This window comes from Orbicella franksi, chromosome 9 (genome assembly GCF_964199315.1).
Source record: "Orbicella franksi chromosome 9, jaOrbFran1.1, whole genome shotgun sequence".
Taxonomy (NCBI): Eukaryota; Metazoa; Cnidaria; class Anthozoa; order Scleractinia; family Merulinidae; genus Orbicella; species Orbicella franksi.
This window is the reverse complement of record NC_138153.1, coordinates 12,701,382-12,724,892: the sequence shown is the minus strand read 5'-3', so window position 1 is coordinate 12,724,892 and position 23,511 is coordinate 12,701,382. Positions and strand designations below refer to the sequence as shown.

Here is a 23,511-nt window from a genome sequence, read left to right as displayed (position 1 = left end):
TGATGCTGCCTCGTCCCCAGTCGCCCTCGCGATAGTAAAAAATATAATAATTAACTAGTGAGAAGGGCGGCAGGGAATCATGGGGAGGAAGGAAACTTTCCCTCTTTTTCTCCTTCCCATAGCTCCCCGAGTTCGCGCTCCTCACTAGCTACCAGCTTCCGCTTGCGCCTTCTTGCTCACTCCCAGTCTCCCAATCGCCCCTTGCGCTAAGAAGAAAATAAGAAAAGCCTGTGGATGAGGTAGGTTATTATGATGCCATCAGTTGAATGTGGCGCTGCCTTCCGCGCGGTTCAAATTCTAATTTTAAGATGTAAACAATGACGTAACAAAGATTAGTCCTAATTACCTTATTTAACCTTGTTACACGTCACTGATTAATTATATAAGTGATTTATCCACGTCATCTCATTACAGTTGTTCGCAACCTTTGCGCAAAGCAGTCACGGTGTTTTGGACTCCGCAGATTAAATCGAAGTTAACGAAGATCCCAACGCTTTTCAATATGGAAGTAAGTTTAATGTCTGTCTGTTGCGTTTTTCTTTCGTTTCTAGAAGGAAGGCTCCTTTTCGAGCGCTTTTTCTTGGGGTGACCTGGATTAGGATCAGTGATCCGAGGTGGCGCATGATCCTTCAAACGACATGGGTCTCGCAAAATTTTCGTCGAATTTCACGTGTCTTACAGTCTCGTTTTTTTTAGCGGTTATGTGCGTCTCGCAGTCTGGTTTTTCTTTTTTTTTTTTTTTACAGAGTTGTTTCACAGACTCTCAAGGCTAAGAAAATCTCGAAGCACCGATTTGTGTTTTTTTTTTCACAAATGAAGTCCGAAGATCTTAGAAACTTCGAGCTCGCAATTAGAACACTTTGAACTTGAAGTCACGGTCTCGCAACTGAAGAATTGAAAGTGTCTCGGGTTCACAAAGAAAAACGCTAGTCTCGCCGTCACGCAAAGTCTCGCATTTACCATTTAACACAAAGAAACCGATGAATCCACTACTCTGGTCACGAATTCATCATCTCCTATGATGCAGCATGATCCGGGCAATCATGGATCACCGATCCTGATCCAGATCACACCAAAGGAACGCACCCTTAATCAGATTCAGGGCGAAATAACGGATATAATTGTCTTAATTTAAGTGAGCGGGGATCTTTCAAAGTCAAAGTCAGTTTTTAATTTCAAGATGTAAATAATGACGTAACAAAGAATAACGCCAATTACCGTATATAACCTTTTTACGCGTCACTTGTTAATTCTATAAGTGATTTGAATACGTCACCTCATTACAGTTGATTGCAACCTTTGCGCAGAGCAGGCAGACTCTTTAACTCAGCGCAGAAATTTTGTTTTGAGAGATTTCTATTTTAACCAACGTTAACACAGATCCCGACGCTTTGCGATATGGAAGTAAGTTTAATGACTGTTTGGTGCTTTTCTATTTCGCCTCTATAAGTAAGGCTCCATTTAGGTTAAGATCAAGCTAACGGAGATCGTGTTTGTCTCAATCAATCTGAACAAATTCCTTTCAAGGTCTTTCTCTAAGATCGTTGCTGAGCTTGATTAAGAAAAAATTCAGTTACCGTTGTGGAGGAAAGATTTCTGATTTTCAGTTGCTTATTTCTTTCTTTCTTTCTTTCTTTCTTTCTTTCTTTCTTTCTTTCTTTCTTTCTTTCTTTCTTTCTTTCTTTCTTTCTTTCTTTCTTTCTTTCTTTCTTTCTTTCTTTCTTTCTTTCTTTCTTTCTTTTTTTTTTTTTTTTTTTATTTATTTTTATTTTTTTTTTCGCGTTCTTATCCGAGTAAAATTATTAAGCTCCTTTTAGGTTCGAATCAAAATAAAAGTCGTATTCAAAACTTACAACACTTAATCGTAATTGAAATTTAATCCGCGATTTTCTTTCTACAGAAACTAGCTCAAGTAAATGTCATTTTTGTATCAGCAATCTTTTCGAGTTGCGCGAAAGAAAAGCGTGATTAAAAGCTATGAAAGCAGCCCTTGATCTTCTTGCGCGCGCGCAATTTTTATTAATGAAATAATTAGCGTCTTGCGTGGAACTACAGTAAAAGCGAACAAATGCAGCCTCTTCCGAACCTCGTTTAATGTTCTAATCCCAGTTAAAATTTCCTAGATTCCTTTCTAAGGGAAGGAAACTGCTGCAAAAGAGTTTAATTTAGCAGGGCTTATCCTTGTGTCTTCAGACAATTTTTTTTTAATTTTCCCACGCAATGACTTTCTTTGATTTGTGATGAAAGATAGTTTTCTTTGTCCAAAGTCAAACTTTGAAAATATTGATTCTTGAAAACAGCAAGAATATGGCGTCTTAAACGTGGGCAAGATTTTCACTGATAAGACGTAGACTAGCTTTAATAGCTCTTTTCCTAGTAAATTTCATAACTATTTTGCCAATATCTACGAAAGCACAATGCATTGTTCTCGAGCAAAAGTAGTGCTCATTGTGAAACTGAGAGTCAACTATGTTTCAGTTTATCTTTTCGATTTTTCAGATTTTTTTCTCCTTTGGCTGGTTACTAGGACTTGGTCCAATCGAGGGCCCGATAAGCTCTGTTTTGTCGTTTAATTTCGTCGTTCCTCATAAGCTTATAATATCTGCTTCTAAAATGCGCGACAAAGGGCCATTAATAAGCCAACGGTAGTTAAAATGTCTTCTCAAATTTTTATGCACGCCAAAACATTGACTGACGGACGATTCAATCGCTTCATTGTCCTTGTATTTTGTAGGATCCTTTTTGTGAGTGACTGCATTAAAATTTACAAATTTTCCTTATTCGACTTATTCTTCTTCTCTGTTGAAACCAGGGCGAAGAAGGTTTAACGCCCCGGTTGTAACTCGTCTGCACGAGACGCACGCTAGTGTTAAAATATTGCACGCGCACAATTCAACTATGCGATCAAGCGCGCGCGCAAAAATGAAAATAAAAATAAAATAAATACAATTGGCGTGCAGCAGCGAGAATTACTGAAATTGAAGAAAGCTAATCTATTCATGAGCCAGTGATCCCTAGGAACACTATTACCGCTACCCGCGAAAAGCTAACCTTTCGCGAACTACAGATCGAAAATTTTTAGCGTAAAACGCCCGGATTTGAGCGCAAATTTTCGCTTTGTTCTAAGCCGGTCAAACCGGGACACTACTGATGATGAACCCGTTCTCTCGACTATGTCTGATAAAATTACGTTATTATGGAATAATATGTCAAATAACCAAAAAATATGATAAAATGTCCTACAAAATTCATTTTATTCTGTGCATGTTGATGGTAAAATTAAGTTTTCTCCCTGTCATCAGATCGAGATATTTCCACAAGATCTCTTGAGTAATGTCATGGACGCTATCTCGTCCAGAGAAGTAAGCGAGTCATCAGCTCCAACCTCAAAGCCTGAACCTGAAGACGGTGAGGTTGACTACGCTTCCCGGGCCAAAGAAATTCTTGACATCACGTTTAGGAGAGTGCGTCAACGCTCAACGGAGCAACAAGCGCATCTCCCTCCACCGGCCGATCAGGTACCGTGACTTTATTTGTCAGCGACTATTCAAAGGACACGTTAGAAAGTAGATAAAAGCGGTCGAGATTTATGGTATTTTAGCACTCATTGACCGCGAAGGTGAAGAGAACATTGGTGAATATTTGTTGTGACGAATTTGAGGAAAATACTCAACAAACTTCGCTGAGGCTGACTCGGATATTTGTTTCAGTATAATTGTCATAGTTTAGTAAATGCTGTAAGGAATGCCGTTATTATTCTTACGTGATTACCACCCACGATACACTAGGCCGGGATAAGAAAGTTTGTCAATTTTTCATCTTGGCATCCTTAGGCCGCATGGACTTTAACGTGCATTTTGTTTTTTAAACGGCTTGACGCGCGCACGTTTTTACCCATCCCTTAGAGTCGCGCGTACAACTGTTTATTTATTCAATGACGTGTACCATTCAAAACTCAACTTAGCACTGAGGAAGGGCTAGGCCCGAATTGTCTGCTATAAACATCGTTTTTAATTTGGCACTGCATTATTACTATTTACAACTTTTGAACTGTCAACTGTGCCACGCAGCCGATAGATCCTTTTGGATTACAAATATTTACTCTACGTTTAGTTATGTCTAGAATGTGTGCATGAACGCGTGTGTTCTCTCTTTGCAGACGGACGAAGCAGAAAACTTGGTTGAGGAGGCGGCAGACAAACCTGCCGGTAAGAATTGAATACCATTAGTACCTGATTATAGAGACTCTTACTCACTGGAATTGAATTCAGAACGGCATATCGACACTCCTTCTTCATGATCAGAATACGCTATTTATGATATCACCTTGTAATTACAGAGCGGTCAAATGCAATAATTTGTCCTTTTCCGCTTTTCGTTGCCTCGAAGTTTCAAAGGGTTACAGACAAAAATATGAAAAAAATTATTTTAAGAAAAAGTTATAAGAAGAGAAGTGGCAAGCCAAATTACGAACCCTATTAATAAGGTGAAAAACAGTTAATAAAATGAGAAAATTTAGCCCGCGAGCAGGCTGCCGTGTTTAGCTCGGAGACCCAAGCTGCAAAGCCACAAGACGAGTCCGCGCACTTCGCTCGCCGGCGAGTTCAAACGTCGTTCGCAAACTCGCTCGCACACCAAAGCCAAAAGTCAGAAAGCTGCGCTTGACTGCAAAACCCAAACACAGAGCCTGCTCGCAGGCTGGAACTGCGCGCGCAGTGCGTTTGTGCGCAAGGGTATGGCTTGTTGCTAACCAACCAATCCTTTGACACAATCTTGGGATACACTTTGCTATCTGTAGCTAAAACATCCTTCTGAAAGCAATTATGACGACCAGGTTTCAAGCCTAGCAAGGTATCCACGGAGGAAGTGCTGGAAAACGCTTTTGCTTTTCTTTTTTTGAGTGGCAACAGTGGACGTTGTATTACACCGACCATGATAGATCTGCCATGTCTTAAATGTGCTCATATAAAAAGTGACAGACTAAATGATACTTGGAATAACCGCCTTTTTGTTAAATATTATTTACAGAAGAGGATAGCAGTGTCCCAGAGAGCTCGAAGGCCAGCACTGACCGTAAAGACCAAGATTCTCCTTACGGGGGTATTATACGGCACGCTGGTAAGAACCGAGACAATAGAGATTTTTAAAACCTCTACTATGAAGGGTCATGTATGAATCTAATTCACTTTTAATGAAGGAGAGGATTCGATTCATAGAACAAAAAGAAAAACGTAAAAAGTACTAAAATGTTTAGAGCCCTTGTAGAACCACAAGCAAAGCGGATGGTTTCACTGCTTAAAAGACCAAATGGTTCGAAGTTCGTCTTTACTTCGCTTTAAACAAGAAAAAACACAACAACCATTTCAGTAATGGTTAATTGGAAGGAAAGGTGAAATTAGTGTAAACTAGTGGTTGCAATGTTCTCTTCAAGACAGAAAACAACCTCACGACCAAGCTAACTTATTCCTTTATATCAGTTCAGTTTACTGTTTATTTCAGGAGTTTCACTCAAACAAGATAATGCTGATGTCTTTGTGGTCGATCTATCCTTCGTCCCGAGAAAACAAGAATTCAAGAAAGGAATTTTTGGAAAGGACACAGTGAAGCACAAAGAGATCATTAAATCAATTTGTCAGTAAGTGAAAATTCAATCAGGTTTTACTAACATATTCTGGGAAGGAATTCATTAACGTTTAAAAAGATGAGCCCTACAAGTTCATTGTAACACATAACCGACGATAAGACACGTCTTCATAAATGGAGTTTATTTTCCTGTAATTTTGAACACCCCTTGATTAAAATGTTACAAGGTTGGTGTATCTTGTCATCTCAATAGTTTGAATCTTCCTTAGAGAAAAAGATGGCTGCTGTACATTTTACCACAATACCATGCGAGCCTTACATGGCTCTTGAAGGACAGGGAAATCAACATTTGCAATATTTGTCCCTGTGCTAACGACAGTGTGTATGCTAGTTTTGAAGATTGCATAACTTTTGTGTACGTTTTTATGAAAGTTGTTGAAGTTTTCGCGCGCTAAGACTTCTGGGCAAATGTACAAGTCGCCATCTTTTTCCTACGGAAGATTTCGACTTTCCATTTCCCTGACAAAAAAAGAAGTGCGTCTATGGATTTAGTACTGCATTGCTAATTGGGGACACTGTGAATAAATAAACAAATATTGGAATATACAATAGTACTAAAGAATGGTGAGATTCTCCGCCGTCTTGTCAACTTAGACATCCTCGACCCCAGGCCTTTATATTCGTGACAGTGCAAAACGGGAGAGCATTGGGTTTGAGACTTTTACCAGTGTAAGGTGATGAGTTAGTTATGTTAGAAATGTAAAAAAGTTGGGGGTCACCGACATCGTTTTGGAGAGAACATGCCCGGAAGAACACCCTAATTTGGAAAAAATCAGGCTTCGTTAGCGAATAGGGCCACAGTGTCTGTTAGCCCAAAAATATTGCAATTAGATCTTTGAAATGAAATGATCTCTGCCAAATATTTTTTATGTGGACCTATCAACCGAATTTAGTCAACTGGTGAGGTTCCTTAGAGAACAAGTTCGCATTTAGCGACCATAGTTTCACGCGCCTTGCAGCCGCAAGATAGCAGGATTCGATGTCCCGTGGACAGAAATTTTGAAATTTTTTTAACTTCCCACATTGATTTTGTGTTCATTTTTAGACAATGTGGAGATAATTGTAGATAAAATCTGTTTCTGGAAAGAAAAGTAAGGGCCATCGAAGGTCCAAGATCATTAAATCCTGGCAAAGCTATAACAATGGCCATCTGTCCTATCATTGTTCAATTTATTACTTAGGGCGCGCTCTCATGCATGAGGTGGCGTGTGAGTTTGCGTGCGCAGTAAGTATGCGCAGAAACAATTAGCGCGAACGTCCTTAAGTGAGTACACTAAAATCTTGGTATTAGACCGGTATGTAACAAATTTTCACAGACATACTGAGGACTATATCCAGAAGTCAATGACATCAGACAAGTTTGTTGTCCTGATACACTCAAGTGAAGAGGATCGAACCGCGATGCCTAGCGGGAAATTTGCTCGAAAGTTCTACAAGCTGTTGAAAGCAAGGTAACGTGATGCAGTTACTCCGTGCATAGTTAGACTTGTTGAGTGAGGCATAAACAATAAGTGGTAAAGCTACCGAAACGTCCAATTATGAGAACGATTTCAGATGCAGTAAAGCTGTAAATTCTCAGCACGAAACTCAAAAAAAAAAAAAAAAAAAAGACTTCAGAGACCCGTACTGTTGAATTTTTGAAGTAAGTAGCAGCCACCATAAGGATATTTACTAGAAGAACGGGGTCATAGGTATAATATTTTTCCTGTCGAATCTCAAGCAAGTGAAGAATATCGCACCAGGATTCATACCTTGATAATCCTACCCAAAGGAAAAACCATCCGTGTAATGTGCAAGGGTTTTGTAACAAATAGATCGTGGATGCTTTCCTGTGACTCACAATGCAATAGCCAGTTGATTTTAACTTCCAAAAGTTTTTTCAGTTAACTGTCAGGAATCTTATATCTAAGATAGACAGAAAGAATATAAACAGATATATAACAAACTATAGAACTGTCCTACTTTGCATTTGCAATGTTAAAATCTCCTAAGTTATTTGACATTTTCTGTTCAGTTTTTGCCGTCGATTTAGGATTTGTTAGACTTGTCACAGAGTTTGTAATTTCTTTCTTTTTTGTTTTTGTTTTCAAGATTCAGCAATGAGCTTCTCAACTGCTCTATCTTAAAGTCGAGCTTTAAGTTGAAAACCACCGTATTTTTGAGAAGGCCGTTCCTTCAGTAAGTTTCATAAGCGTAATTTTAGACTAAAAAAAGTGAAATTTATTTCTTATATCAGTCAATCAATCAATCAATCAATCAATCAATCAATCAGTTTGTAGAAGAAACGTTTTAAGGTGTGGCAGCCATAATGAAAGCTGCTTCAATCTTGGAATCAGAAGGGTTTTGTCGAAAGTCTTAAAAAATGCCAGGTACTGAAGATTGGGGACATTATGAGGAAATCCTACACAATTTAGCGGAAGTTATAAGTTAAAATTTACAGACGTTTCTGCCATTTGAAATACATGTAAATTGTTTAAACAGCCCTCTTGGGGGAAGAACAATAGTGAAGTTTATCCTTACGTAATAAAATCATCGTTCATTGATAGCTCATATTCTTTGATTTAAAGATAATCACGTTGCACTTTGAAGAATGACGTAAGGCTCGTGACATTCTATTTGTAATAATGTGTTTTTCTTTTGATGAATTTAGGAAAGCAATGCAAAAGAAAATACATCTAAAATCTGACGCTCTGAGCTTTCTGGAGGACCAAGGTAAGAGCTAAGATGTAGTTGTTTTTACAATTCTTTTCAGTTATCAAAAGAAATTTAAAACACAGACAAAATCATAGAAAACATTCTGGTAATCTGGTTTGTTAGCCAGTCAGAATAAATCCCAGAGCTATCGTGGAGGTTTACGCGCGCTTCCCCGCATCACGCGCGCGTCCATTACAGGTTAACATTCAGACCAGGTTGTGGAAAGGTAAAGTCTGCATACGAGCCATAAGGCCTCCGTCCCGCCCATAAGGCCGGAACTTATTCTGGTTTCTTTCGCATGAAGGACTAGGAGTATTTCTACTTCTCCCTGAATGGGATTCTAGTCCATCGCGTGTTACCCCTAGCATAAGTTCGCCGGCACCCAATTTATACACCTGGGTGGAGAGAGTAAACTGTCTTGCCCAAGAACACAACACAATGTCCCTAGCCAGGGCTCGAACTCGGACCGCTCTATCCGGACGAGACCCGAACAAACCATGCGGGCGGGGAAATTCTAGGAATATGTACTTTAGAGAGGTTTGTAACTACAGAGTGGTCAAATGCAATAGTTTATCCTTTTCCGGTTTTCGTTGCCTCGAAGTTTCGAGGAGTTAGAGGTTAAAGTATGAAAAGATCATGGCAGGCCAAATTACGAGGTGAAGAACAATTAGTAAAATGAGAGATTATAGCCCGCGAGCAGGCTGGCGTGTTTAGCTCGGAGACCCAAGCTGCCAAGCCACAAGACGAGTCCGCGCACTTCGCTCGCCGGCGAGTCAAGAGCTTTAATTACTAAGCTCCTGTGCGTCGTTCGTAAACTCGCTCGCACACAAAAGCCAAAAGTCAGAAAGCTACGCTTGACTGCAAAACCCAAACACAGAGCCTGCCCGCAGGCTGGAACTGCGTGCGCGCTGCGCTTGTCCGCAAGCGTATGGTTTGTTTCTTAGCAACCAATCCTTTGGGACAATCTTGGGGTACACTTTGCTATTTATGGCTAAATCATAATTCTGCAAGAAATTATCACGACCAGGTTTCACGCCTAGCAAGGTATCCGCGGAGGAAGTGCTGGAAAACGTTTTTGCTTTATTTTTGAGTGTTGGGAACAGTGGACGTTGTGTTACACAGACCATGATAGATCTGCCATGTGTTAAATGTACTCATATAAAAAGTGACGGACTGAATGATACTTGGAGTAACCGCCTTATTGTTAAATATTATCTATAGAAGAGGATATCAGTGTCCCAGAGAGCTCGAAGACCAGCACTGACCGTAAAGACCAAGAGTCTCCTTACGAGGGTGTCATAAAGCACGCTGGTAAGAAACGAGACAATAGAGATTTTCAAACCTCTAGTATGAAGGGTCATGTATGAATCTAATTCATTTTTAATGAAGGAGAGGATTCCAGTCATATATATATATATATATATTTTAAAAAAATTCATTTTTCCGCGTTTCAGTCTCGCATAGACCACAAAAACATACTCATATAAAAAGTGACGGACTGAATGATCCTTGGAATAACCGCCTTATTTCTAAATATTATTTATAGAAGAGGATATCAGTGTCCCAGAGAGCTCGAAGGCCAGCATTGACCGTAGTGAGCAAGATTTTCCTTACGGGGGTGTTGTAAGGCACGATGGTAAGAAACGAGGCAATAGAGATGTTTAAACCTCTACTATAAAGGGTCATATATGAATCTAATTCAGTTTTAATGAAGGAGAGGATTCGAGTCATAATTTTATAAAGCAAACTCATTTTTCCACGTTCCAGTCTCGCATAGACCACAAAAATATGCTCACATAAAAAGTGACGGACTAAATTATACTTGGAATAACCGCTTTATTGTTAAATATTATTTATAGAAGAGGATATCAGTGTCCCAGAGAGCTCGAAGGCCAGCATTGACCGTAGTGAGCAAGATTCTCCTTACGGGGGTGTTGTAAGGCACGCTGGTAAGAAACGAGACAATAGAGATTTTTCAAACCTCTTCTATTTGGGGTCATGTATGAATCTCAGTAATTCATTTTTAATGAAGGAGAGGATTCGAGTCATATTTTTATGAAACAAACTCATTTTTCCACGTTCCAGTCTCGCATAGACCACAAAAATATGCTCACATAAAAAGTGACGGACTAAATTATACTTGGAATAACCGCCTTATTGTTAAATATTATTTATAGAAGAGGATATCAGTGTCCCAGAGAGCTCGAAGGCCAGCATTGACCGTAGTGAGCAAGATTCTCCTTACGGGGGTGTTGTAAGGCACGCTGGTAAGAAACGAGACAATAGAGATTTTTCAAACCTCTTCTATTTGGGGTCATTTATGAATCTCAGTAATTCATTTTTAATGAAGGAGAGGATTCGAGTCATACTTTTTTGAAACAAACTCATTTTTCCACGTTCCAGTCTCGCATAGACCACAAAAACATACTCATATAAAAGGTGACGGACTGAATGATACTTGGAATAAATGCCTTATTTTAAAATATTATTTACAGAACAGGATATCAGTGTCCCAGAGAGCTCGAAGGCCAGCATTGACCGTAAAGACCAAGATTCTCCTTACGGGGGTGTTATAAGGCACGCTGGTAAGAAGCGAGAGAAAAGAAATTTTTAAACCCCTACTATGGAGGGTCATGTAATATATCAAACACGAGAGACAATGTTTCATCGGGATATCCAAACACCGAGAGGAGAGTTGAAAATACGACACGTAGCGGGGTATTTTTGACGAAATTCGATATGTTTGGATGGCCGATGAAACACTGTCTCGAGTGTTTGATATATCTTCTCAATAGAAACAAACACTAAGGGGTAAACGGGGAAGTAAAATCTTCAAAATCTATGCTAATTAAGACCGGGTATCCAAATCTCCTTCACCGTCATGATTTCCTATGTTTAAACTTGATGAATTATGAATGAGTTTGAGAAGTATGAATCTAATTCATTTTTAATGAAGGAGAGGATTCGAGTCATATTTGTAAAAAAACAAACTCATTTTTCCACCTTCCAGTCTCGCATAGACCACAAAAAGAAAAACGTAAAAAGTACTAAAATGCTCAGAGCACTTGTAGAACCACAAGCAAAGCGGATGGTTTCACTGCTTAAAAGACCAAATGGTTCGAAATTTGTCTTTACTTCGCTTTAAACAAGAAAAAACAACAATCATTTCAGTAATGGTTAATTGGAAGGAAAGGTGAAATTAGTGTAGAGTGGATGCAATGTTCTCTTCAAGACAGAAAACAACCTCACGACCAAGCTAACTTATTCCTTTATATCAATTCAGTTTACTGTTTATTTCAGGAGTTTCACTCAAACAAGATAATGCTGATGTCTTTGTGGTCGATCTATCCTTCGTACCGAGACAACAAGAACTCGAGAAAGGAATTTTTCGAAAGGATACAGTGAAGTACAAAGAGATCATTAACTCAATTTGTCAGTAAGTGAAAATTCAATGAGGTTTTACTAACACATTCTCGGAAGGAATTCATTAACGTTTAAAAAGACGAACCCTACAAGTTCATTGTAACACATAACCGACGATAAGACACGTCTTCATAAATCGAGTTTATTTTCTTGTAGTTTTGAGCACCCTTTGATTAAAATGTTGCAGGGTTGGTGTATCTTGTCATTAGTGTAAATCTTCCTTAGAGAAAGAGATGGCGGCTGTACATTTTGGCACAATACCATGCAAGCCTTACATGGCTCTTGAAGAACAAGGAAATCCATATTTTTGCAAAATTTATTCTTTTGCTAACGACACTGTATGCTAGTTTTGAAGATTGCAGAATGTTTGTGTATGTTTTTATGAAAGTTGTTGAAGTTTTCGCGCGCTAAGAAATCTGGGTAAATGTACAAGTCGCCATCTTTTGCCTACAGAAGATTTCGACTTTCCATTTCCCTGACAAAAAAACAGAGCGTCCATGGATTTTGTACTGCATTGCTAATCAGGGTACACTGCGAATAAATAAACAAATATTGGAATATTTAAAAAATAGAAAACATGTACCGTGTTTCTATCGAGTTATAGAAACACGAGTGGAAGTTTAGGAGAACGAGAAATGCCGTTGGAACACGAGCCGCAGGCGAGTGTTTCCACAGCTTTTTCGAGTTCTCCCAAACTTTCACGAATGTTTCTATAACTCGATAGAAACACGAAGAACATGTTTTCTATTTCTTTTAGAAAACACGGCGACGAAGAAGAGAAAAACAGCTTGTTTACTTTGATCATCAAAATGTAAATTATCTTTGCTCGAGCCATTTTTACGTCAACAGTGCTAGTTCTGTGTTTCTATAGAGTTATAGAAACACGATTTTTAACCAATCAGCGCGCGTATTTTCTTAGGACTGTTTTCTAAACAATAGTACAAACGTATGATGAGATTCTCCACCGTCTTGTCAACTTATACATCCTCGGCCCCAGACCCTCGTATTCGTACGCGTGACAGCACAAAACGGGAGAGCACTGGGTTTGAGGATGTTAAGTAAGTAAACTAAAAACTTGGTATAAGACCTTTATGCAACAAATTTCCACAGACACACGGAGGACTATATTCAGAAGTCAATGACATCAGACAAGTTTGTTGTCCTGATACACTCAAGTGAAGAGGATCGAACCGCGATGCCTAGCGGGAAATTTGCTCGAAAGTTCTACAAGCTGTTGAAAGCAAGGTAACGTGATGCAGTTACTCGTGTATAGTTAGACTTGTATGTTGAGCGAGGCTAGAACAATATGTGGTAAAACTACCGAAACGTCCATTTATAAGAACGATCTCGGGTTCAGTAAACCTGCAAATTCTCAGCACGAAACTCAAAAAAATCCACAGAGATCCATACTGTTGAATTTTTGAACGTAAGTAACAGCCACCATGAGGATAGTTACTGACTAGAAGAGCTGGGTCATCAGTATGATATATTTCCTGTCAAATCTCGAGCGAGTGAAGAATATCGCACCAGGATTCATACCTTGACAATCCTACCCAAAGGAAAAACCATCCGTGTAATGTGCAAGGGTTTTGTAACAGATAGATCGTGAATATTGCTTCCTGTGACTCACAATGCAATAGACAGTAGGTTTTTAATTTGTAAAAGTTATGTTAGTTAACCGTTAGGAATCTTGTATGTTAGATAGACAGAAGGAATATAAACAGACATATAGCAAAGTATAAAACTATCTGAGTTTGCATGCATTTGCAATGTTAAAATCTCTTAAGTTATTTGACATTTTCCGTTCTGTTTTTGCCGCCGATTTAGGATTTGTTAGATTTGTCACAGAGTTGGTAATTTCTTTCTTTTTTCTGTTTGTTTTCAAGATTCAGCAATGAACTTCTCAACTGCTTTATCTTAAAGCCGAGCTTTAAGTTGAAAACTGCAGTATTTTTGAGAAGGCCGTTCCTTCAGTAAGTTTCATAAGCGTAATTTTAGATTAAAATAGTTAAATTCATTCCTTATATCAATCAGTCAATCAACCAATCAATCGGTCAATCAGTTTGTATAGGAAACGTTTTAAAGTGTGGCAATCATAATGAATGTATGTATTTATCTTATATATGTCTTAATTAACCACTCCCTCAATGGGGCTTTTCAGGGCCATTGAAACCAAATGATGAAACAAACAATGCAAATGAACGTAACATGGTTAAAACTCCCAACCAGTTGCCTATTGACAAGCACGACCGAGGAGTTGAACTATGATCTACCGAGAAACAACTCCAGCTAAGTGGTCAGAGCGGGACTTGAACCCGCGACCTTCGGATTTCAAGTCCAGCGCCCTAACCACTCGGCCACGCTGCCTCCGCAAATGCCGCCTCAATCTTGGAATCAGAAAGGTTTAGTCGAAAGTCTTAAAAAATGCCTGCTGCTAAAAACTGGAGACATTATGAAGAAATCCTAACAATTTAGCGGATGTTATAAGTTAAAATTTGCAGAAGTTTCTGCCATTTTAAATATATGTAAATTGTTTAAATAACCCTTTTGGGGAAAGCATAGTGAAGTTTATCCTTTCTTAATAAAAGCAACGTTCATTGATAGCTCATATTCTTTGATTTAAAGATGATCACGTTGCACTTTGAAGAATGACGTAAGGCTCGTGACATTCTATTTGTAATAATATGTTTTTCTCTTGATGAATTTAGGAAAGCAATACAAAAGAAAATACATCTAAAATCTGATGCTCTGAGCTTTCTGGAGGACCAAGGTAAGAGCTAAGATGTAGTTGTTTTTACAGTTCTTTTCAGTTATTAAAAGAAATTTTACAACACGAACAAAACCATAGAAAATAATTTGGTTTGTTAGCCAATCAGAATAAATCCAACAGCTATCGTTGAGGTACCCGCGTTTTCCCGCGTTACGCGTCGATTGCAAGTTAACATTCAGACCAGGTAGTGAAAAGGTAAAGTCTGCATACGAGCCATAAGGCCGGAGCTTATCCCGGTTTCTTTCACATGAAGTGACTAGGAGTATTTCTACTTCTCCCTGAATGGGATTCTAGTCCATCGCGGGTTACCCCTAGCATAAGTTTTCCGGCACCAAATTTACACACCTGGGTGGAGAGAGTAAAGTTTCTTGCCCAAGAACACAACACCATGTTCCCGGCCAGGGCTCGAACTCGGACCGCTCGATCCAGGGGCGGGCTGAGCCCACCATGCCTCTCCGAGGGCGCGGAAATTCTAGCAATATGTACTTTAGAGGGGTTTTTGCTTGAGTGTCGTATAACTGAAACCAAACCAATTACTCACCAATCAGACTACTCACTCAATCTCAAACCGTAGCAAAACCAAAAGCAAAATAAGAGTTATTGCCTGACTATTTCCTGACTGCCTGGCAGTCAATTGAAAAGCGCTCTGTAATGACTTTTTTTTAATACTACCAGTAATATCACCAAAATTAGTCCTTTTCTGAGAAAAGTTTTTTCAAAACACAAACTTAGCTTGAATCGATCGATCGATGCAAATGATCAGCATTAACTGCTCTTTTCATTTATCGTTTTCAGGTCTTCCAGACTCTGTTCTCAGCATCTGCTGAGAACTGCTCTCAACTCAGCCACTCCCTTTTTTTATTTTATTTTTTCCTGATCATTCGATACGTTTCTGATTTTTCCTTAATTATGTGATTGATGCGGGCTGAGTTGATAGATTTGTACTTTGTACATATTACTGGATATCTCGGGTTTTTGCAATTAATCATCTGTAAAAAACGAAAACCGTTTCCCGGGCTTACTTTGAAAGCTCAATGATTGTTAACACCGTGAGTTTTAGTAGAGGACATTTTAATAGTTAATTGCTGGAAGGGAGCCGGGCTTCGGAAGTTCCTGTTTCTCCATAACGCGAAAGAGGGAATTTCTGTTTTACCACAGTTGCTACTATCTCGCAATCTGATTGGCTACTTTGCCGGTTTCGATTTGCGTCAATGTGTCACGCAATGCCTTTTTCAGCTCGCGCTCTGAAAAAACATTTTCTTTGACGTTGATATTGTGGTAAAAAACTAATCGAAACGTGATTTAGCGTGGTCTGTACTCTTATCGACAACAATACGCGTCATCACAGTGGTCAAAATTTTTTGTGGACTCACTCGGCTGCGCCTCGTGGGTCCACAACATTTTGATCACTGATGATGCGTATCGTTGTCAATAAGAGTACAGACCACGCTAAACCACGTTAGATTTGTCAATTCTCTATTTCACCCACCTCTCGCCACTCCCAATAGACCACTTTCGATATATTAAAATTCAGCTTGGCAGCGAAGCGTAGAGCACACAAACAAAGGAAATTGAATGACCATGTTCATTCATTTCTTTTTTGTGTGTTCTCTAGGCCTCACTATCAAGCTGGATTTTAATACATCGAAAGTGGTCTATTCCCCGACACCTTTTGCCGTCTCTTTCTTCATCCCCCGTGGCGTCCCCAGTCCCCCTCTCTTTTTCCACCCTGTTTACTGACGACGGCTTACCACAGACCACCAGCATAAATGGCGGCCGATGATAAATTCTTTTGCAAGTATTAAAATTAGCCTTACTAACCTCATTTTGAAGTTGGTAATTCGAAAGAATTTTTACTCTGAAACGAGGTTAGTGCGACTAATTTAAATGCATAAAAAAGAATTTTAAATCGGCAGCCATTTATGAAAAGGGTCTATTCCGTTGCCTTCCTCTCTCTCAGTCAGCAAAAAAAAAAAAAACGCTTAAAATGTCCTCTACACTTAAATTCACCGAGCTTTTCTCAGTACACACCTGTGTGTCAAAAGATTGGAGTTATAAAATTGTATAATAAAAGATTGGAATGTATTTGTAGTGACTTGTAATAATTTATAGTTAATGTGTGTAGGGCTGCAACGATACAATTTCTCACGACACGATACATATCTCGATACAAGTACCACGATATGGTACATGATAAGATACATCATTACATACAACTGACAGGCGAAGAAGAGCTGCGAAGAACGGACGAACCATGTGCTTTGTCCGTGGGCACACAAGACTGTGTCAGCTGACAACTAATTGGAAATGCCCATTCTTTTGTGCCGCCATCTTGAAAGATACGTGACCTGAGCAAAGCAATACAAAGCAAAGATGGAACCTTTTTCCCTTTCCTGGGTCCCTTTAATTTGTTTAATAAATAGCTCTGAAAGGGCTTGGACTTGTGTAAAGAATCATAAAAGGCAGTTATTTCGGAATTTTTAATTTTTTTATTCGTGAAGAATCACAGAATCATAATATCGCGATATCTTGTCGTAATATCGATTTAACAAATAGACCATTTTACAGTTGTCTGCTCAGTGACCTGGCCTTTGTATGGCAGCGAGGCTAGAGTTGACCTTGTTTTGATACAGACCTCACTGCTTTTGTTGTGTAAAACAAGTTGTTCTGATGCTAACTAGGTGCATTTACATGACAAAAGCATTGAGGTCTGTATCAAAACAAGGTCAACTCTAGCCTCGCTGCCATACAAAGGCCAGGTCACTGAGCAGACAACTGTAAAATGGTCTATTAACGTCAGTTTTTCGTGCGTCTGTCCTGTTACTGATCATGAATTTCGTCATAACATCGTCAGAGTAGCTGTGGATCCACAGCCACTTTGACAATGTTATGACAAAATTCATTGTCAATGACAAGACATGCATGAAAAACTGACGTCAATTTGATTTTTACGATAACAAATTGTCAAATTGTCCGCCCTCGCTCGTTGATACATCGCATAAATTATAAATTCATGTGTCTTATTAGATACGCTGATGATTATATATAAAAACCAATAGGACGTGGGAAAGCTAATTAATAGGCTGATCAAACAAATATTGCTTTTGCCTCGAGAACAAAATTCATATGTTCGACCAACGTGTAATGTTCTTTTCATTTTATGAACAACCTGATGGAAATGCATGTTTGCAAATACTCGGGTTCTACAGTCAGCACTCAACAACATAGTCGGTGCAATCAAGCAAAATAAAATGAATGAAAAAGCGTTGATCTCTCTCGACAATCGTTTTCTTGTACCTCGAAACAACGTTTCGCCATACATTTCCTTCTAGCGACTTGCAATGTTTGCCCCCTGACGATCCCAGAGTTCTTTGCGCAAACACGGGTATCCGATTACTGGCAACTCATTCATTGGAACTAGTTTTAAGTACTCTAATAATATACCAGAAAAAATTACTCGATTCTGATTGGCTGAGAGCAGTGCAGTTCACGTGTAACACCAGTGCAAAAAGTGTAACACCAGAGCAAAAAGTGTAACATCAATGCAAATTACACATCGAAGCGGTTCGTGCAATTTCAGCTTTTTGAAAAACTCACTCGTGCAAATTGAACTCGAAACCACCATCACCTACACAAATTGCATAGAATCCATGGCTACTTTCTTACAGATAACGGTCGTTGCTTTGGATAAAAGCTGTGATGGATGAGGGTTTGTATTTTCATCCTCTTTTCAATCTCGCACACAAAGCACGAAGTATTTGCTGATTGCTTGCCGCTCCACCGGCGTCGTTTCGAGAAATTTCCTGAAAACCTTTTACATCGTGTTTCGTTGCTCTCGGTTTTCTCGTTCTCATCTGTTCGGAAAGCCCAATACCACCTCGTTGTAGCTTGACAAAGCAAATCTAACAGCAGCCGCCAGTGTTCCGAACAACAAACCAAGTATGTCCAAGTTCATTTAAGGCGGGAATCGTGACGTCATTCGCCGATATACCACTCGCAAGAGTGACATACGGAAAATACGCCACTCGGGTCCCAGATGTTGTTGTTGTTGTTCGTCCTTCGTAGTCAAAGATGACCAAAGACATCTAGTTTGTTAGTAAATTTCTATGGTGTGTCCGGAGGTGGCTGATGAGACCAATCCGGGCAAGGAAGCCTCTCCCACAGGTAGGGCAGAAGTGGGTAGGGGCTGTGCTGTTAGTGCTGGCGGCTCTTTCCTTGCGTACTCCTCGCTTCTCCTCGGCTTGACGGGACCTGCGTTCCTCTGCTGCGTGGGCTCCTTTGGTATCTGGGTCCCAGATATTTAACAATTATTTGCCGAAGGCGAAGTGAACATTGGTGAACATTCACCAATGTTCACTGAGCCCGAGGCGAATAATTGTTTTGGTCTAATTTTCAGAGTTGAATATCAAGGACTACAAAATAACAGACTAAAACATAAAAACACAGACGCAATTGTTCGTGTGTATACACGTATGCAGCCGTAGTTTTAATAATAAGATTACATGTGCATCGATTGTCAATCAATTTACTCATCGAGTTCGGCAGTAAACAAACGAGCGAAACACTACGAAAAATTAATTCATCCGATACCTTTGTTTCATCGCTGTTGACTTCATTCACAGTTGTCATCATCGCCTAAAAATGAGTAGCTTCAGTTTAAAGAAAAATAAATTTCGGCCATTCGATCTGACCTGCTGGCGCAACCACTGCGTTTACGATTCTAAAAAGCCTTAAATCGAATATGAGGTCTTGAAAAGATCTTTGGTCCAAGAGCGACAGCAGTCGTTTTGAAAATTCTCCATCCTTTCAAGTATCCTGGTCTTCATTCAGCAACTGTCCGCCATGTTAACTTGCCGAGATGGCACAGATGGCGTGCTAAGTAACAAAGTGTTCTAGCGAGGTGTTCATAGAGTCGTATGAGTGATAAGCTTTTCGACCAATCAGAATGTCCAATTCTTATATTCACCTCTGGAAATTATACTAAAGTGATTGATTGATTCCATGAGTGTTTTAGTTTTCAGTAAAACACTCCTGTCCATATAATAAAACATGATGTTACGGTCTTCTTGTGAACCGGACCTGGCATCTAACAGCCATTTGGAGGAAGGAAGCGAGTTATGAAGAATGAAACTAATCGTTCAATATTGTCCCTCAGCAGCATTTTAAATAATAAAAACTGACAAAAGTTCAAATGAGGCCTGAAACTACTGTAAAATGGATTGATGCTAAACTCTTTTAAAATCCGAGCTTTCGCCGATCCACGTCATAAAATAGTCATTAGAACACAAGGTCCGCGAATTCGCTGCATTGCGGGAATTGAGGGCAAACTATTTATTATAAAAAAAAAAACCAATGAAATACAAGGTTAGCTTTCGCACGAAAACATGATATCTCCACACGTGAAATTAACATGTTATCTTCACATGGGAAAAGGTTACCGTTCCTTTAGTTCCATGCTAAATGGCGCCGTTCGCATCGAAAGTGAAATGGTCTGGGAATTCAGTGATGTTTATATAATAAATAGAACATTACACGGCTACTTGGAGAAACGAAATTTCACTTCTCGCGTTGAAAACTATTTCACGAGTGAGCTGCGCTCACTCGTGAAATAGTTTTCAACACTCGAAGAGAAATTTCGTATGTCCGCGCGGCCATATAATATCCTTTATTTAACAAGGGATGTACGGGTACATGGAAAAAAGAGGAGTTGTCCGCCTTCTTTTTCTAACTAGAAAAAAGTGAAAAAATTATTTGCTCCAATCCCGGTGGGCAGAGGGATCGGGGTGGAGAAGGTCTGCAGAAAGTTGACATTGCAAACGAGCGAGGATGAATTCCACTTTTTAAAATAATGTGTCAATACGAAAGCTATGATTAGGTCTTGTCTAGTAATCTATTCAGGTCCAGTCAATTCACTTTTTCGCGCAGCAAGGGCTTGAAAAATCTTCGACGGCTATAACTTCGGGGGTGGGAGGGTACGTCCTAGTAACAGTCTAATGGGAATGTGCCGCTGGGTGGAGTCGCATTTTCACGACTGGATTGACCATAATGGGTTACATTTTCAACATAGTTACTATTCTGGCAAATAGTCATTTAAAAAGAGAAACCGTTCTACACTCAGTTTAACAAATGTTTCATTTCGTTTTAAGATGAAGTAGTTAAAAGACTTTATAAGGTAGATGAATAAATAGAATATGACTAAGATGGGATCGCAAAAATTATATTCGCCCAAAAGTGACTAAGATGGGGTCCATAACTGGCCACAGAATAGACTAAAATGTCTAAAATGGGGTAGGGGTCCTGAAATGCCAGCAGAACATACTCAGCAAAAGGTGAGGGGTAAGAAAGACTCTTTGGCTTAACCCGATTAGAAACAGGATTACATTTTTATTCCAAACTTTCCACTGCTTGACTAAAATTAACATTTAACATTTGCAAACGATCCCATCACAGCTTAATGCTGTTTCTTAAGTTATAAGAGGTTTGTGATTTTGCAATATATGCAGTCATACAGGGTGGTGAATCATTGTAGTACATTTTATAAATTAGCTTCAGAATGGAGTTCTTATAATAGGTTCTTAGAGTGTCCCATTTGGCCCTGGTGTATTCTTTATTGTTTATTTACACACGACCCCACAAGCTGCAAGCTTAATTACTTATCGTGTTGAAACAAAGGTTACTTACTTACTTACATTAGTTTGCTCGTCTGATATTAATAATAATGGTTACTGGCACGAGAATATCATCTCTTGCTACTAGCTCATTCCTTCCAAATCGTAGAGTCCCATTATTAGTTCCAGTTAGCCTTCAAGACATCAATTTGATCACGCGTTAAGATAAAGAGGATATTTGAGATGGCTGGCGGATCAGTTCAATCGGATCAGGAAATACGTGTATTGTTATAATCTTGTTTCTATGAAAGTAGAACTCTTCTTCCGTGATATTGCATTAATGGATTTTAGAACAATACGAATTCGACCCAAAAATGTAAAGCAAATGCATGGGTTGACCATGCAATGACACAAAGCAAAAAGAATGGCAAACTGATTAAATATTGTGAAACCAAAACTGCAATTTGGAATTGAGCTCGGAAAATAGAGAAGAAGAAACTGAAGGGCAATAAAAGGTAGCCAGCACAATGCAAAGGCCAAAGCGATCACTACAGACATCTTCAGCAGCATTTTAGTCCTTTTCTTGCGTCGTTGATTAGCAAGGGAGGAAAGAAATGGCTGCATTTTGTCGTCTTTTAGTCTCAGCAAGGTTATAGTTTGTAGTATACACACTGTTACTAGAGGCACAATGAGTACAACAAACAGTAACGCAGTGTAGTATCGGGTGTGTGTCGACTCGTGATTGAAGGCTGGCTCCCAGTTTGTGATACAGAGAGTTTCGCCATTGATTGCGTCCAATCGGAAAGTGTAGAAATATGGAGAATGAATTGCCATTGCTACAATCCAAGTGTAAAGGATGAGAAGCCGTCGCTTTTTGACAGTGATTTGAATATATTTTGCTGGAAATACAACTGCAATCAGCCTGTCAGCAGCAACTAAAATCAAGGACAGTGTAGAGACCGCAATGGTAGCGTCAGCAGTGAAGGCACAGATCTTACAGAGGACATGTCCAATCCGTCCATGGACAAGAAAAGCTGTGGAGCCTTTGACTTGATCCAGAATCTCTCGAGGAAAGTGGACTATGGAGAACAAAACATCTGACGCGGCTATGTTGGCTATCAAAAGGTTCATTGTCATTTTCGATTTTAAAGAAGCGAAGATAAGCAAGGAATTCCCCACGAGTGAAGCAATCAAAAGAAGGCTGTATATAGTCGCAAAACATATCATGTTAGCCATCCTATCAATCGGCAGCAAACAGGTCCCATTTTGGACACTGAGGCTATATTCGTCAGGTATTAGAGGATTTGTTGAGCTGTTGTTGGCGAACATCACGGTATTCGAAAACGGCAGAATTCGAAGCGAAATTACAAGGTGGACTTGCCAATGAACCTTAAAAAGGATGTTGTTTATCTCTCCTTTCATTTGTAGTATGACAGAACTGTCTGATTCTTAGTCGGGCAGGGATTGCGAAAAAGTGCCGCACTTAATTTAATTATAAAAGAATGACAGCAGCACGAGATAAATACAGGAAACATCGCTTTACACTCTTGATTTTCATAGGAATATTGTGTTTCCGGCCCATGCTGAATATTCTTATTTCTCTGCCGATTTTAGGCTAAAGATATTCTTGTGAATATTCTTAGATTAATTAAAGAAAGACAAAGTGGATTATGCCGACACAATGTCAGATGATCTGTCCTATCATGACTTTGATGATCGATGTTGAAGTAATTTTGGAGCCGGCCTGCAGGAAATAAAGCCTGACATGGCAAACATACAACACGTCTTGCAGAAATATTATTAGCATCGAACATACGGCTAGTGCTGAGTTTGTTGTTTTTGGCTAGTTTTGCCGTTTAGGAAAAGAGCGAATTTTATGCGATTTAATTAAAAACATATAATTATATTGCATTTACAAATTTTCAAAACACAAAATATTATTTTGATCAAATTCTCAGCCTCGGGTTTATTTAAGATATTCTTAAAATTTCGCAAATTTCAGCTAGACATTGTTATAAAATGTATTCTAATAAAGAAAATAAGAGTACATGGAATATAGTAGAGTATCCAGGTATGTTTCTCAAGTACTGAGAAGTTGTGTAATATGCATTGCAGCCACTCCTCTCTTAGAATTTGTATTTGTTTCATTTTTGTACGCTAGCGCTATTTCAATTAGTGTCCGTGTGGTACGCTAAACGTCATTAGTCAAGCAGTAGCTGTCGGAAAAAAAAAACAAGTTTTCTTCAAAAAAATAAAACAAATACGGCGTTTGTCGTTTTTTGATGTTTGAACCCTATGAAGATGAAGATAAATACTTTTAATTTAATAGGTCTTTCAATGATTAACTTTGCGTATTTGCATAACAATAGGGAG

General features: G+C 39.1%; 2 protein-coding genes across 3 annotated transcripts; one reads left to right on the top strand and one right to left on the bottom strand.

Annotated features, from left to right (window-relative positions):
* The first annotated feature begins 431 nt into the window (after positions 1-431).
* Positions 432-16,615, top strand: LOC145498049 (uncharacterized). 2 transcript variants are annotated; one of them, XM_081477929.1, is made up of 18 exons: positions 432-508; positions 3,303-3,518; positions 4,160-4,208; positions 5,029-5,118; positions 5,500-5,635; positions 6,960-7,094; positions 7,735-7,821; positions 8,294-8,355; positions 9,559-9,648; positions 9,884-9,973; positions 10,200-10,286; positions 10,515-10,604; positions 10,833-10,922; positions 11,638-11,773; positions 12,871-13,005; positions 13,647-13,733; positions 14,469-14,530; positions 15,326-16,615. In XM_081477929.1, the coding sequence occupies exons 1-18, from the start codon at positions 503-505 to the stop codon at positions 15,355-15,357; spliced, it is 1,680 nt and encodes a 559-aa protein (XP_081334055.1). In that variant the 5' UTR covers positions 432-502; the 3' UTR covers positions 15,358-16,615. The 2 variants fall into 2 exon arrangements, with proteins under 2 accessions (XP_081334055.1, XP_081334054.1); XM_081477928.1 differs by having other exon boundaries at positions 10,197-10,286.
* A 4,811-nt stretch (positions 16,616-21,426) lies between these two features.
* LOC145496383 (QRFP-like peptide receptor) lies at positions 21,427-22,560 on the bottom strand. The gene has a single exon (XM_081476005.1). It carries the CDS (start codon positions 22,558-22,560, stop codon positions 21,427-21,429), a length of 1,134 nt encoding a protein of 377 aa, XP_081332131.1.
* Between the last annotated feature and the right edge of the window lie 951 nt (positions 22,561-23,511).